Genomic DNA, 16,980 nt, shown 5'->3' on the forward strand with positions numbered 1-16,980 from the left:
AAGTATATAGGTCTCTGCGGGAAATTAATGTGAGTTACCAGATCTTGCTGTTTTTAGACCATGATACCTGATTGCCTGACGTCATAGTGATGGTAGGTTTAGGGGTGGGGTTAGGTAAGGTAGATCATTTTGATTGCATGATTTAGAAACACCCAGTATTTTAAAAGCACCCACAAGGTCCTAAACAACCACTTTTACTCTGCAGAGAAGCGGAAGATAAGTGATGAAATTACCGTAAACTTCTTACACAAACCTCATCTCATTCCTCAGTTCAACTCAGTTGAGTTTTTCAACAGTTGAGCTTGAAGTGAAATAGTGGAGTTTTCATTTTAGTTTTAACAAAGATTATAATAAAGAATAAAAAAGAAGAGAAGCACAGCTTGACGTCATCTATTTTGGAAGGATTGCGATGTATTCTAAATATAAACTTGTTCTGTCAATCAGCGTCATTTCTGGACTCGCAAAATAGCTACACAAATAAAACCAAATGTTTGTATTTAAAGTAAAAAAGCTAACACACTAGAATAGTTTTAAAGCTTTAAAAACAACAAACGTCTATATTTTCCTTGTTATCACATTAGGCTACTGTTCTAACATAACTAATTTCAGTTTCAAATTATTTTCTGCTTGATATCTTATAGTTCAATTCCACTTGTGTGGTGCATATTTAATGTAACAATGCAATACATAATATAGTCATATTAATAATATTGCATAGCTATAATAACATCCTCAAACAAAATAAAAAAAGAGATTACATTAGATAAAATTGTATTAATATGTACAGTACCAAAAGCTTGGACACTATTTTTAATGTTTTTGAAAGAAGTCTCTTATGCTCATTAAGCCTGATTTATATACCCTAACAGCAAGGATGTATTAATTTGATAAAAAATGGACTATAAAGACATATTGTTTTAAAAGATTTCTGTTATGTTATATATATATATATATATATATATATATATATATATATATATATATATATATATATATATATATATATATGCAAACCATAATTTTAGCGTAAACTCTTCACAACTCAAACTTTTTAAATTAAGCATTACATTAAGCGATAAAGCAAAGTTTAAACTTAAAAAAAAAAAAACTTTTTAATCATCAAAAAAGTATCACAGGTTATAAAATAAATATTAAGCACAACTGTTTCTAACATTGATAACGAATCAACATAATATAATTCTGAAGGATCATGTGACCCTGAAGAATGAAGTACTGACTGATGAAGATTCAAGTTTGCATCACAGAAATAGATGGTATTTTAAAGTATAGTAAAATAGAAAAATATTATTTTAAATTGTAATAATATTTCACAATACAACTTGTATTTGAATCAAATAAATGCAGGCCTGATGAGCATAAGAGACTTCTTTCAAAAACATTTGAATGTGTCCAAACCTTTGACACTTTTGTATAAGTAAAAATATACAAAATGTAAAATCAAATGGTGTATAAATAAAGATGTTAGGAATCCAACATGAATTTTGCCCGTAGAGCCTCCAAATGTCTAGAACACAAACATTCTGATACAAATTAATGTCTGGTCATCTTTACCTGCTTCATAAATGTATTTCCAGATCTCTGTTCACTTTATGACCAGAAGAGGTCACAGTTAACTTGTTGTAGTCTCGAGAAAACACTTAAAAGTCCTTGCACAACTTAAATACATTTACAGGTTTATTTATCATGCTACAGTATAGATGTGTTAATATGGTAGCACTTCTTAATATTTGTCATTAACAAACATGATGTATTTTCCAACATATCATATTTTATGAATAATAATATTTTATTACATCCCTGTCCTGGTATCTAAATATTTAAGAATACAGTGTACTTTCATGCACATTATTTTCCATTATATATTTAATTCTACAGTATACATATTTTTTATATTTTATTCTTATTTTTATTGTTTACTTTTATTTATTTATTTCATAGCTAGATTTATGTATATTTTGAAAAAGAAAAATGTGTTGTATTCCTTAATAATTGCACTGTCCATGGAGCAGAACTGACTCAAATTTCACTGCTGGTTATATATGCTCTATATAATTGTGTATATGACGAATAAAAATATTGAGTCTTATTATATGAATATTTAAGCCAAAAATATATTAATGAAAATTTTACCTATTTAAAATACAACTAATAATCTGTTTATTATAATATCATGTAATGGTTTTAAACTATACTCTTTCAGTCACAACCAGCAACATGGCACGTATTTAATAGCTCTGTCTTTTGGGATCTGCAGAGTTTAGCTCCAACCCTAATCAAACACACCTGAACCAGCTAATCAAGGTCTTCAAGATCACTTGTGAAGTCACAATAAACATCCAAGACAGTGGGTCCTTAGATTGATCTGTATTTATATAATCTTCTATTATGTTATGAAACATAAGGATTAAAGATGATTGGAAACTTTGCAGAAAATTGCAGGGAGAGGCTCCTCAGACTCCACCTGATGGAAAGTGATGGACGTCTGCTTTCATATGTGAATAACTCTCATAGCTGTAAGATTATTGTTTTCACCTCTTTGACAGACTGTCTAAAGACTTAAATATGAATTCCTTATACTAAAAAACAGCATTAATCCTTTCCATTTTAGTGCCTCGTCTGGTATTTCTGGTACTTTATTTCAGAAAACAGAAATTTATTAAGAAAACAGAAAGATCCCAGCCATCTGTCCTCTTTCTTTAGGGTTGCACTGCAAAATATTGCCATCAATATAGTTCTATCAGATATAACTATAACTCTTAATGTTTTACAAGAATGCCCTGAAAAAGAAAATGGAAGAAAATGAGTGAAAGAAAGACACAAATCTTATGTGTACATGAATATCACATATCAAATAAACATAAGTTTTGTTTTATTATCAAAATACTATTACAAATACTAAGGAAATTATATAATTTGTTAATAAATAGGTACAAAGAATAAATACATTATTACAATAGGTTTTATTATATTATTCTATGTGCAATATATCTGTAGTGCACTCCAGACCAGTGACAGCAGCATGACTTCTACCTGAAACAAAAACAATGCTTTTATTAAACACCACACATAAAAATCTTATATTTAGCAACCCATAAATAAAGACTCGATCGTACTTCCTCTTCACACCACAATGTTCTTTTTCTCTAGTTTCTCTCTCTCATCGGTGGAGCTCAGGAACGCCACCTGAAAGGGTTGATGTGTTCTATAGCTGCAATATAAAATCAAAAAAAAAAAACATATTTAGTACATGGTTCTGTCAAATTCTCTCAAATCTACTCTTATTTCTTTTCATTGTACTTTGCTTGATAGTTAGGCTTTATGAGTATATTGTTAGGCCTATTTCTTCTTATATGTTGAATTTGCATTATAGTAAAAAAAAAAAAAAAAAAAAATCTAATCTAAGTCATTGGGTTGTTCATTCTTTGGAATGATATTCATTAAAATGATCCGATCTTCTCATCAAAGATGCATACGTTTAATCACACAACCTGTAGCCTATAAAGCGAGTTTGATTATATATAATCCGTAGAGATTATACAGATCCATAGCAAGTAGCAACCATTATAATTATCGCTAGAGATTTTAATTTCTTTAAACGAGATTCCGAGAGACCTGAAAGTAGTTCCGGTTTCTTATGGGGATGAGGGGAATGATGTAGCATTGATGTGGGCGACAAGTTATCTGTTGTTTATGAATGATTAGAATCAATGATAATACTTTTTGTATGGGAAGAAAACCAAAATAATGACTTTATTCAACAATTCGTCTCCTCTTTATCTCTCCACATCTCTATGTCGGCGGAGACACAAGGACATGTTTTCCATGTGTATTTACTCTTTGATTTGAATGAAAACAGTGCATCCGTGCAGCGCGGCTGACACAGAAGAGCATACGCAGTTTGAGTTCAGTGGATGTTCCCCAAAATGGCGCTACGGTGATGCAGAGAGACACAGAGGAGATAGTTTTCTTCGGGTACAAAAAGTATTGTCGTCGCTTCATTACGTTACAGTTGAACCACTGATGGCAAATGGACTATTCTGATGATGTCTTTCATACTTTTGTGGACCTTGACTGTTTAAGTTACTTGGCAGTGAATGGGACAGTCACAAGCCGCCCGGTTTTCATTGTGTTTCCAAGACTAACAAAGCTTTTGCAGGTTTAGAATGACATGGGGGTAAGTGATGTAAAAACAAACTTTTCATGTTTTTTAGAAATGTAATTGGAACGTTAGCTAGGTAGAGTTATTTCATAGTATCAATGACTTATTATGATTTACAATAGTAATAAAGAATGAACAGGTGTGTCCAAACTGCTGTCACAATATGTGCCAACTATATCTCAGGAGTGTGAAAGATGAATGAGTGTGTGGGGGTGTATGTTTAGCACTGAATGTACTTACTGCACGCAGACCATGAGCAGGATGGCTAGGCAGCTGATGACTGACAGGACCACAGCCATAATGACGAGCGCGGTGTGGGTCGTTTCTGTGCTGCTATCGTCTCGAGACGTCCCGAGCAGCTGGATCCCACAGCGTTCCCCATCATAACCTCTCTTACATCTGAAATGATCAGACTTCCATTACTTGAACACAACCATAATGCAGTGTTGACTGAATTTCATTAATTATATGTGAATTCTATGCTGTGTGCATGCAGAGAAGTATAGAAGCCTGTTTCTGCCATGGAATAAATAAAAAAAGGTAGGTGCGACTGTTTATTTCTCAATTCTTGTGATTTTTATATATTAGAATTCTGAATCGCAGTCTCGGAATTCTGAGTGTAAATCTTGCAATTCTCAGAAAAAAGAAAGAATTGATGTTTAAACTCGGAATTTGGAGACATAAACTATAAATTCAGACTCATTTTTCTCTCACAAAAATGTGTGTTTTCTCAGAATTTCTGCATTTAATTCTTGTGATTTATTTAATTTTGTTCCCACCATGAAATAACAAATACATATAGGATTTATATCTCACAAATCTGAGTTTATATCTTGTAATTCTTAGAAAAAAAATCAGAATTGTGAGACATAAACCTTAAAATTCGTGCTTTCTTACTGGCAGTTTCGAGTTTATATCTCACAGAGTAAAGTTTATATCTTGCATTTCTGAATTTATTTCTTAGAACTTTAATTTCATACTTTTTTTTGGTTTTTTTGCTTCTACCATTAAATAAAAAATGAAAAAGGTAATTTGACTTTGTATCTCACAATTCTGAGATCATATTTTCCAGTTCTCAGAAAAAGAGTCAGAATTGCAAGATATAAACTCAGTAATTACATTTCGCAATTCTGAGTTTATATTTACAATTCAGATTTTTTTTCCCCCTCTGAATTCTGGGTTTACATCATGCAATTGTTTTTACATCATAAAATAAAGGTAATTGTCTCACAATTCTGACTCAAACTATTCTCAAGCTTAAATCTCACAATTCAGCGTTTATATCAAACGATTCTGAGTTTATGTCTAACAGTTCTGAGAAATGGTCAGATGTAAATTCAGAACTGTAAGAACGAAAGTTGAATTGTGAGATAAAATGTCCCATTTACCTTTTTATTTCTTATCCCGTGGGGGAAACAAGCTTCAGTATAAGAGTCACTCACACACAGACAGGCTCTCTCAGGCCGTGCAGGTATGTGCAGTGGCCGTGGATGCAGTAGTCCACGTGAGAGGTCAGGCAGGGGTCAGCGGTGGGGCTGTGATTCGGCTGAACAGGAGTGATATTTTTATTCTTCCTTCTTCCTTTGTTCTTTTTGTGCCCAGAGCGTTTGTGATTCTGCTCGTCTCCTTTACTGACTTGGGTTACTGGAAGACACAAGATGTATGAGAAACTTTAATGTGTGTGAGAATGTTTGCTTTCTACACTTTGAATTTTCCTTAATGTTCTTAAGTGGTCTTTTTCACTAAATATCTCCACACTTGTTGTTTGCTCAGTTTATTAATGCAGCACTTTCTTCATCATTTTGTCACAGCATTTAGTTTTATTGCATGAGATTCATTTTAATTCATCATTAATGAACTACAAAGGTTCAGAAATATATATATATCGAGTTAATGTAAGTTGCATTGGAATTGCATGAATATTATTTCTTGCCAGTAATGTACAGAAACTGGACAAGGAATTTCCCGTTCCCAGCATGCTTTGTTTGCTACTGAATACAGAGAGTGTGCAGATTATACTTGCATATTTTTTATTTGGATTAAGATTCGTTCGGTTATATTATTACAACAAAAGTAGTTTGTTAATAGTTATTTAATTATACATTTAATGTCCTAATTAAAACACCAAAAGGTGTTATTCCAGTCAGTAATAATTAGCTTAATCTAAGAACAAACAATATTTTTGTAAATAATGACATCTTAATTCCTCCTTTACTGACTTTGATTTCCGGAAGATTCATACTTTAATGTTTTTGGCATTTGTATTCTACACTTTGAGTTTTAAAAGTTTAATTAATGTTGCCATAAAAACAGTGATGCAAGTACGGTCTTTTTCACTAAATATCTCTACACTTGTTGCTTGTTTAATTTATTTAATTAAAATGAACTAATGCAACACAATTCTGTCACACACTTTTGTTTTATTGCATGCAATTAATTTACACGTTTATAGTTTCATTTTATTCACTAAGCATTCTTATTTTTATTTTAGAGTGAAATATGAACAGTTTGTTCTTAGAAATTCACTTATTGGTAGTACAATGAAACAGTGTTTAAATTCATATAATGTATAAGTTAATTTCTGAACCTTTGTAGTTCATAATCATAAATGATGCATTTAATTAAATTGCCAAAGGTGTTATTACGGTCAGTAATTATGATTATCTTATTCTAAGAAAAACAGACGTCTGCGGGAGATTGTCAAGCAAGTGGACGGGTTTGTTTGACTGTACCTTTAACCAAAGTTGGATCACTGAACATAACCGATGGATCCTGATCATCATCAGATTCCAAATCTTCACCCATGGCGCTCTGAAGCCCCTCCCCCGATGATGACATCACGGTCACATGACCCAGTGCAGATGTGTGAGCAGCAGCTGTCGTTACGGTGAAAACTGCACTGCAAACTACACACAGAAACACACACTATGAATCACAGCAGAAATGTAGTAACAGCTTTGGGAGGAATGCTGATTTGTATTTAGTTTCGGCCCAGTTTGCACATAATAACAGGATCCAATGCTTCGTCATATCACAATAACACATTAACCTCAATTAGCAGATATAAAGAGAGGCTAATCTGCTAATGTGGCAGTTGATGTTGAGTCATCCTGTAAACACCCCATGTTTATTGTACTGAGCAGATTAACTGTGTATGTGTGAGAGAGAGGGAAAAGACATAAGCCAGTGGAAAAGTTGAGGTTATATGAGGTAAAGCTGCACCTGCTGCAAATGCAATCCATCATTAGAGTCATTTATGTCTACTTGTCTTGTTGGACACCTGCTTATAAAATACATAGCACAGAATCTGATACGATTGACACAGAGTTCCATTCATGCTAAAATACACAATATAATGACAGGTACAGTATGATGCACATATAAATAACCCAACTGCTCAGGACCCATACAGACCAGTTATTAAAGGTCGATTGGCAAGTTTTGCCAACAATTCTTCACCAACCCCATATTGTCAGCTGTGAATTAATCCTTTAACCTCAGTTTACATGTCTGAGATTACATTTTCTACATGAAGAATGGCACTTATGATTAATAAAACAATGATTTTGACTAAGAAAATTATGTTTAAATGAAAATGTGGAAAATATGTAATTTCTCAAACATCATTGTATTGCATTGCATTATATGGTTTCGCCCCCACAATAAAAGCTACAGAGCTTTGATCATAAAACTAAGCATTTAAATATCACCTAAGACATATTATCTGTAGATACAGAGTGACAACTGATATTTATATGCATTTCATACATTCTGCTGTTCTGATAAAAAGATTTAAGTTTAAAGCTAACATCTTACTTTTTAGCCATTTAAATATTAGCAACTGCACCAAAATTTGGCTTCTGAATAAAACTGAGGATTGTTTTTTTTTTTTTTTTTTTTTTTTTTTTTGGCCTCCATGCAAAGCAAGACAAGGCAGGTTATTTATATAGCACATTTCATACACAATTGTAATAATTCAAAAGTGCTATATATTAAAAAAAAAAAAAAGAAAAAAGAAAAAAAATAACTATTCCATAAAAAAATGTATATTTTTTGGGCTATTATTTCATAATGACAACATAAAACAGTGTTTGCATCTCAGGAGGTCTCAATGTTCACAACCCATGTGATTAATTTCTACAGTGAAACATGCTATTCAGCAAGAAAGAATGTAGGCTGGGACTTGATTTTATCCATCAGGAATTGATTGGGATCAAAAAAAAGAAAGACAAAAAAGTGGGCGTTATTTAGCAGAATGGAGTCAGACCTGAATGTGAACGTGAAGGACTACACCCATACCGAAACACAGCCAGCATCTGTTGGTTGAATCCTACGTAACCATGGTAGCGTTGTTGCATAGGTGGAGTAAGCTTTGATCATCATGTTTTGAAAAAAAGTCAACCTTGTTTGTATTTGGAATAATGAACAAAAAGACATGGAAAAAGCATCCGTTTGAATTCCTCTTGGCTTGAATTGGTGCCATTGTCTGAAAACTGCAAGAGAGAATTTTCCACCAGCCCTGGGTGTGTGGCAATCCAATCCACTCTATCAAGCACTAATTATAATTCTGCATGCCATTTTATTCTGCACATATTCTATTCTTCATCACATTATCTATTAGCATCTATTACTATCTATAAATATAGCTTTATTTTAGAACATCACTATATTAAACAACAAACTTTGTTGTCAGACATTTTGCTTGAAAAGCATGCATGTGCTATCTTTACTCTAATAAATAGGTATTTGGCAATTCAATGGAATTTTAAATGTGCCCTTCTCACAGGTATCATTTGGCAACAGCTGCCGTCAAACAAGTCTACAGTGAGAATGTCTGAGTAAATGCATTTGATCTGAACCCTCCTACTGACTGGAATCCTGCATTTAATTCAAAGAAATTCACACACACACAAACACACACACACACACACTCACACCTATTATTGTGTTCAGGGATGACCTTTATAACACTAGTTCGCAAAGCTAAATATATATTTAACACAGCACTGTGACGCCCGTGTCCTCCGTCCTTTGCCATGAACAATACACACTTTGTGACGTCGAACATGACAACAGAGAGCCGAGATTTAAACTGTGTGCTGTTCTGGCATCATACACCTCTATGGGAAAAGCCGGAGCTCACAGCTATTCAGAGGCATGTTAGTACAGGTCGAGTCAATGTCCCAAACCCTGCCTGTCTGGAGACACAAACACAATACCACACTTCCCTCAGCAAGACTTACTATCTAGCAGGCTTTCATATTCGTCAGGCGGTTGTCTTCTGTCAGATGTCAAAGTGAAATTAAAGTACAGTAAACCAGTAAATAATGACTGCACATAATTTACAGTGAACATGGAAGAGAATATCTTGCAATTTCAAACACTTTAGACTTTTCTGGATTTTTTCCAGTTGCTACCTTTATCATTGGGCAAATATTTGTTTTTACATTTGTGATCAAAATGAATAATTTCTTAGCAATTTGAATATTTTAAGAGCAAGGCATGGCTAGAAACACATATATTCACACGTAGAAAAATCCCACAATATTAAATGATTGTAAATAAATGTCAGTTATAAATGAAATAACTGTTTTAATTCCCCTACGATTTCCAGGTTTTTTATTACCGTGGCACACCTGAAGCAGACAGGTCAAAACTAATATAAGACAGGGTCAGTTCAGGATGGAGGAAAGGCAACTCACCGACACAGAGCAGCAGAGAGGAGAGGCGCTGTAGGTTCATGGCAGCTGAGTTCTGTGCTGAGTTTCTGTTTGTCATGTACTTATTGTCCAGGAGGAGCTTTTATAGGGAGGTTTCCATTCACACACACACACACACACACACACACAGATAATGTGTGTGTTTGTAGGCGCCTTTTGTAAGGTGAATGTTTGACGAGAGTCCACCTGTAGAATACATCCACTGATCATTCACACACAAGTCATCAAGTGAGATTCATTTTCCATTTCACGTCACTGAGCTGTGATGCTGAATGTTTATAATACTCTACCTCCACTGTGTTATCGGCTGTTGAGATTTGAATGGGATATAAAAATATGCAATATATAAACTTTAATGTTTTTATTTTAATGGTCAGTTTAAATGTAGGAGTCACTGGAACTGAATTTGGCCTAGGATCTTTGAAATATCTGGGATGGAATATGAGACACATCACGTCTGGAATAAAAAGAATTAAAAGAATGAATGAACTGATAATGATAGAAGCCAAAATACCACCAGTGCACACATTTTGTGCCTATGTGTGAACACGGCCTCATGGGTCATTAAACTATGGTTACTGTCCCTGAAATTTGAGACCAAAAAACTGGTGTTCTACAGAAGAGCGGTAGCTGGAAGAACAACTGGTTTTCTTAGATCAGTGGTTCCCAACCTTTTTCAACTCGCGGCCCACACAACCAAACACATATGTTTGCGCGGCCCACTTCAAAAAAATTAACTGACCCCGCTATTGTTGGGTTAATAACTTAGTAGGCTACTCAGAAGCTAGATTTTAAACTATATTTATTGAATAAACTAGGGCTGTGCGATATGGACAAAAAAAAAAAAAAAAAAAAAAAACTATCGCGATTTTTTTTGATCAATTTTGCAATTGTGCTTTTACAGTCATAAATGCATTCAGGATTAATTTGAAACATATTTCCAAAAGAAAACCAATCAGATTTATCAAAAAGTTGTAACATCTCTAGAACAGACATAAGTCAAAATTATCACTATAGTGAAGATGTAAAAAAATGTATAGACTTGTGGCAAAAAAAATACATAAAAAAAAAATCCTGTATACAGGGACTTTTTTTTCTTTTTTGCCATGCATTGTTCATAGAGCTCATTAATTGTAGCGGTGCCTCAGGTGTTTGCAGTGTGTATACAGTATGTGTATGCGGTCAGCAGTGAGACCACAGGTTGAAAACCACTGTCTTAGATGAAGCCATGAATAAACGTGTTTGTGCATTTTAAATTCTGCTTGAGTCGCTTGCTGTGCAACACGTCCCTCACATCTGCATGGCAATGAGTTTCTAAAGAGCACCAAAAATAAGAGAATTACAGCTAATGACCCTGAACCGTTAACACCATAGACACCCCATTAGATGCTAACCAGAATTTAAATAAGAGTAGAAGATATTTTGAGACACCACTTGTATTCACCCCTTTTATATCTACATTTATGCATTTAGCAGACGCTTTTATCCAAAGCGATAAACGTTTAACTTTTAATTAAAAGCAATGCATTTTACACTGTACTATGTACAAAAATGTAGTGAGAATGTGTACAGAGGTCAATTTCACCAAGATAAGAATGAGTTTGCATTCTGTTCATATGGAAGACGCCTTAAAATTTCATGTGTAGGTATTCAGTGATAACATCGGACATCCTTTTTTAGCTCAGAACTCACATAATAGACAGGTCTATACGTACGGTAGATTTAATGCTAAAGTTTTTTCAAACAGAAATAGCTAAAGCAGATCTATTTTGAGGCAGCTCCTAAAAACATGCATGCAATGTAAACCAACTTGTTGGTGCAGACCAGAGTTATGTGTTTCCTCACAAGTCTAGAGGTTTGCATGCATTCTCAAGGTTTTATTTGTGAGTAAGGTATTAAAAGTATTTTCTTTTAAAGTGCAGAAAAATGTCCTGCATTTGTTAACTGATTTCTTTAGATTATCTTAATACTATTTGACCGTGCGGTCTGAAAAGACAAGTTTATCTTTATATTTGTCAGTGATGTTTTGTTATTGTATAAACTACTGTTAAGCACTGTGTAATTCGTAAATGTTGGTTGATGTTATTAATGAAGGTTTAGAAAATGTTTAGTAGTAGCTACATTCCCTAAATCTAGACTTACATCAAACCTCATTCAATCATTTCAACAATCATTTATATAAATAGAAAATAGAAATGTTATTTTCCATATTGCAAAAATCATTTGCAGTTTTGTCATTGACTAGGCTACATAATTGAAATAAAACTCAAGTACATAAATCATTATTAAAAGTAATAAATATATCAGTTCTATATGGTTTATTATTTGTAGCAAATAGATTTATATCTAAGTTTGAAAAAAATAGTTTTATATGCAACATGGCATTTTTTGTAGTAACTATTTGTTATGTTACCATAGTAAAATGTCATACGGGTAATACGAAATTTCAGACTTCTGCGCATGCGCAGTGCTGGTTTTCCGCATTGGGCTCCTTTACGCTTCCTCATTGACAGCGCCTAAAGAAAGACAGCAGCGACACACTGTTTCATTTGCATTCTTAACAGTTTTTAACACCGTTTTTACGTATTATTATCTGAAACAACTCGGAAGTCTTCTTTAAAAGTCTTGGAAAGTTCAGAAATGTCAAAGCCTCCCCCCAAACCAGCTAAACCAGGTAAGAGGTGCGCGTGGAGGAAAAGCCTAACGTTAACGTTGCCTCGGTAAACCTACTAAACTTTCATTATCCATCCATCCATCCATACGTTTTTGCGTTGTTTATTTGTCTGATAGCTATACAAACACGATGGTTTCCGATGCCGTGCAGTGAAATGTATATAAGAGCATGCAATTCTGGGGCTTGGTGAACTTTCTCCTGCGGGTGGAGTTTGGCTTTTCTCCAGCGCAACGCAATGAATGCAACGTAACTTTCTTTGCGCTTTTACGCGTTTTTAACGCCTGTCACCGGTTAACATGCGCAAAGAAAAAAGAATACATCTTAGATTAAAGGGTCAAAGAAATAGACAAAAATAGTAAAAGCCTTTTCCACCAGTGGAGAAAATCGCCCTCGCTAGCGTTTGGATGTGGTTCAGAGCCACTGCATGCGCACGTTTGTTCTGCGTAAACGCGTTTTTGGCATAGACAGTAAAAGATATATATTCGGTGCGTTCTGGAATTAAATAAATAGTTTATATAATGCCCAAAAATGTTGACTAGATTTTTGTGTCACAGCTATTGTATCACAGTTACTTCCCCATATGAAAGAGCTGTGCTTATGTGTGCGAAATAACATGACATTTGGACTGGTGTTTTATCCACGGTCAAAGGTAGAGAAAGGACCAATATGATCTTTTCACTACTGGCACATTGCATGTTATTTTCGTATTAAAACTACCAATAACCGATTTGCAGAACTGATCAAATGTTTTATTTCTGCTTTTTGTTACAACAGTACCTAAATCTTTAGACTGCAGAACTAGTCTCAGTATGACTATTTATTATTTTTTTTTTTTATTAATAGTGCCATTCCCTCTTGCAAAATCACTTGATTGGTCTAAATGGTCACAAATTTATTTTGGATTCCAAAGAACCAGTTATTTAGAAAACTGAACTTTGTGTTGATCTCGTCTCAAGACTTTTTATTGTATTATGTTAATTTAATTAAAAAAATTTTTTATTTTTATTTATTATATGATTTAAAATCCCTTGCTATGTGTACTGCATTACACCAAACTGAGACTTGTTATAGCACTTGTGTATTATTGCTCTTTTGTTGATTTCGATTGCTTCCGTTGTCCTCATTTGTAAATCGTTTGGATAAAAGCGTCTGCTAAATGTAAGTCGTAGGATGTCCTTTAAGTCCAGGATATGGGTCTGTGAGATCCAGCATGCAAATCTGACCAATTGGGTGGGATGGGATGTCTGGAATTCTTAACACAGTATTGTTTAGTAGTGGCCAAACTTTTACACTAAAAGTATAATAATAAAATGTGGTGTAGATTCTAGGGGAACTTTGAGAAACATCTTATTGTCGGTATTGCAGAGAAGATTTGCGACTGGTTGAAGTGAGTTCTACACTTCTTAACGATTGATTGTTAGTCAGGGGCAAGCAGAATGATTTTATCCAGTGGAGGCCAGTTTTTCCATTTCAGAGTCTGATCTGGAAGTTCAGGAGGGGCCGCTTGGATCCCGCTCAGCAGGGCTTCTACTTTATTTGTTATACAGCAACTCGAAATACCTCTGTGGTCAGGAAATGCCCTTTGTTGTGCATGTAGTGTTTTGTGTATTTATACATTTAGACCTCAGGGGTTGGGTTCCTCTGGCTTGGACACTTTTCTGTTTTATGTGATTCGAGCTGCGTTTAGTTCTGTGATACTATACCTGGTTGTAGATGGGGCGGTGTTTTATATGGTTGGGCTGATGGGTGAAGATGAGATTTAACAGGTGAAATATTTACTGATTTACTGATGTTTTCAACAGGCCAGGTCAAGGTGTACAGGGCTTTATTCACCTTTGACCCAAGGACGGTGAGTTTCCTTCTTACTTATTCTCTTTCCCATTTGTGTAGGTTGTTTTAGCCCGCCTGAATCGAGCTCATCGTGAATATTTTCCTCTTTTTCAGCCAGATGAACTGTACTTTGAGGAAGGAGATATTTTGTACATCTCGGATACAGTAAGTTTACGATCTCGCTTGGAAGTACTGATAGTTCCTCCTGTGATAAAGAGCGTTATAGTCATGGCAGTGTTGGGGATTTTGCACTGATTGCTGGGTTTATTTTCAGAGTGACAGTAACTGGTGGAAGGGGACATGCCGGGGAAGGACTGGTCTTATTCCCAGTAATTATGGTAAGGCAAACTAGAACCTACTTTACTAAAACATCTTGGAACAAAATTCAAACTCAAGTTCTCTTTTTATGCTTTATTATGTGCCATTACTTTCCAAAGCTTGACTTAAATTAGCCTGGAAGACAAAAAACTGGCTAAAAGTATCCTGTAGTAGGTGTATCATTCTTATCTTGATGAGATTTGCCTTTTTCCAGTGGCTGAGCAAGCAGAGTCCATTGACAACCCCATGCATGAAGCAGCCAAGCGAGGTAACCAAATAGAAACCTGTCTAGCATTTTGTTTATTTGACAACACGGTGGAACGATCAAATGTTTTGTGTGTGTGAATGCAGGTAATCTGAGCTGGCTCAGAGAGTGTTTGGATAATAAGGTTGGCATCAACGGACTGGACAAAGCCGGGAACACCGCTCTCTACTGGGCCTGCCACGGAGGACATAAAGGTAAAAGATGCACACACAAAAAGTGTTAAGTGTTTTCACATATTTGTGCACAAACTTACAGCCTATGAGAACTCTTTAAGCTTGTTTTGTCCAATAACATGGAACTTAAAAATCAAACAAATGACAAAGATTTCACCTATTGTGTGTTTATGGGTTTTATTTCTTTTAGATGTGGTGGAGATTTTGCTGAGTCAGCCGAACTGTGAGCTCAATCAGCAGGTAAATCTGGTGTTTCTGATCGATCGCTCTTCTCGAGATCGAATGCATTTCAAATGCACAGTGAGATCAGCTTACAGAGGATGCAAAAGTGACTGAAACGGAAGCAGTGTTCTTTATATTTGACTCAATGTAATAAATATTATGTTAATTTCCTCAACAGAATAAACTGGGAGACACGGCTCTACACGCAGCTGCCTGGAAGGGTTACTCCGATATCGCTGAAATGTTGCTTAATAAAAGTGAGTGAATTATTTTTTTTCCCCTTCTTATATAGTTCAACAGAAATACAACTGCATTACCTTACATGGATTATGTGAGAATAGTGAAATATGACACATGAACACAAGAAATATCTGTGTAAAAAGAGTTGTAAAACATTCTTGCACTAAGCCTTAACAGGAGTGATGTAGTTCTGGTTCAAATCAATCACGACTCCATTTCTAATTGAAATGTACAAATGCATGTTTTTTTTATATATATCTGTACCTGCATGGTTTTCTACATTGTTTATCTTGCATCTGTGCTATTCTAGATGCCAGGACAGACGTGCTTAACAATGAGAAGAAGACCGCTCTGGATATGGCCACCAATGCACAGTGTGCCTCTCTGCTGAAGAGGAAGCTGGGAGGAGGTGAGTCACAAGGCGTCTCCTTTCAGTTACCTTCCTGTGAGAGAGATTCACACTTAACTGTCTCTCTCTGTTGAATCTGCAGTGATTCTCCGCACCCACAGTAACGCCGAGGAGTATCTGGATGATGAAGACTCTGACTGAGAGAAGAGCAGCACTAATGTCCATTCATTCCTACGTTCACGCCAACACAACATGTATATAGATCAGATTATATGTGCGAGAAAGATTACTTACAAGGGTTGGGGGGGGGGGGTGATGTGAAAGCTGGTTGTCTTCTTTCTTCTTCTTTCCAGTTCACTGTAAACGTATTGCTGTACATGTTTAGGTTGGACACGGTGAACATTTGTTCTTCTGTTTGCTGCTCCTCTCTTAACTGTATTTATTCCACAGAACTGTCTTTTTGATTTTAAAGTGCCTTTTTTAACAGGGAGTTCGCCCAGAATGCACCGGGTCTTTTTATTCCAAAAATTTTATGCGCGTGTGTGTGTTTGAGTGTTTTACCTGTTTGACTGTGTGTGTGTGAGAGAGATATGTGCTTGATGATGAGCTTCTGAGATGCATGTAAATCTGAGTGTTATAACTATGCAAATAAACCAGCGTGGCCTTCGCTTGATATGCAAGTCTCAAGCTTGCAGCTTGAATATAATGGTGTTTGCCTTTTTTTTTTTCATTTATTTTCTTTTTTTCATTGTGTGCATTAATTTTTTAAAGACATTTTGTGTGAATGTATTTTAGTGTTTTACCATTATGCATAATTTTTTATCATATTATCATGTGCTATTCATCACGGGGGACACTTTAGAAACCTTATTCTCCGAAATGAATGAATCTTCATAGTGCAATTAGAGAAATGCTTTCATTTTAAACGTTTTCGAGGGATGGTGCACCCAAAAATTAAAATTCTGTTCTTTACACACCAAGTTGGTGGAGTTTCCTCCTCCTGATGAAT

The 16,980-nt window shown here is 35.0% G+C and overlaps 2 protein-coding genes across 2 annotated transcripts; one reads left to right on the forward strand and one right to left on the reverse strand.

Annotated features, from left to right (window-relative positions):
- Positions 1-2,886: 2,886 nt before the first annotated feature.
- LOC127988110 (proheparin-binding EGF-like growth factor) lies at positions 2,887-10,032 on the reverse strand. The gene is made up of 6 exons (XM_052590659.1): positions 9,883-10,032; positions 6,913-7,086; positions 5,623-5,824; positions 4,421-4,579; positions 3,135-3,229; positions 2,887-3,051 (listed from the first exon to the last, which is right to left on the reverse strand). Exons 1-5 carry the CDS (start codon positions 9,956-9,958, stop codon positions 3,142-3,144), a joined length of 699 nt encoding a protein of 232 aa, XP_052446619.1. The 5' UTR covers positions 9,959-10,032; the 3' UTR covers positions 2,887-3,051; positions 3,135-3,141.
- A 2,342-nt stretch (positions 10,033-12,374) lies between these two features.
- LOC128014846 (osteoclast-stimulating factor 1-like) lies at positions 12,375-16,677 on the forward strand. The gene is made up of 10 exons (XM_052598520.1): positions 12,375-12,574; positions 14,377-14,423; positions 14,519-14,569; positions 14,679-14,742; positions 14,937-14,990; positions 15,074-15,181; positions 15,351-15,400; positions 15,561-15,639; positions 15,933-16,031; positions 16,114-16,677. The coding sequence occupies exons 1-10, from the start codon at positions 12,541-12,543 to the stop codon at positions 16,170-16,172; spliced, it is 645 nt and encodes a 214-aa protein (XP_052454480.1). The 5' UTR covers positions 12,375-12,540; the 3' UTR covers positions 16,173-16,677.
- Positions 16,678-16,980: the final 303 nt, after the last annotated feature.

Source organism: Carassius gibelio, chromosome A5 (assembly GCF_023724105.1).
Source record: "Carassius gibelio isolate Cgi1373 ecotype wild population from Czech Republic chromosome A5, carGib1.2-hapl.c, whole genome shotgun sequence".
NCBI classification, from domain to species: domain Eukaryota; kingdom Metazoa; phylum Chordata; class Actinopteri; order Cypriniformes; family Cyprinidae; genus Carassius; species Carassius gibelio.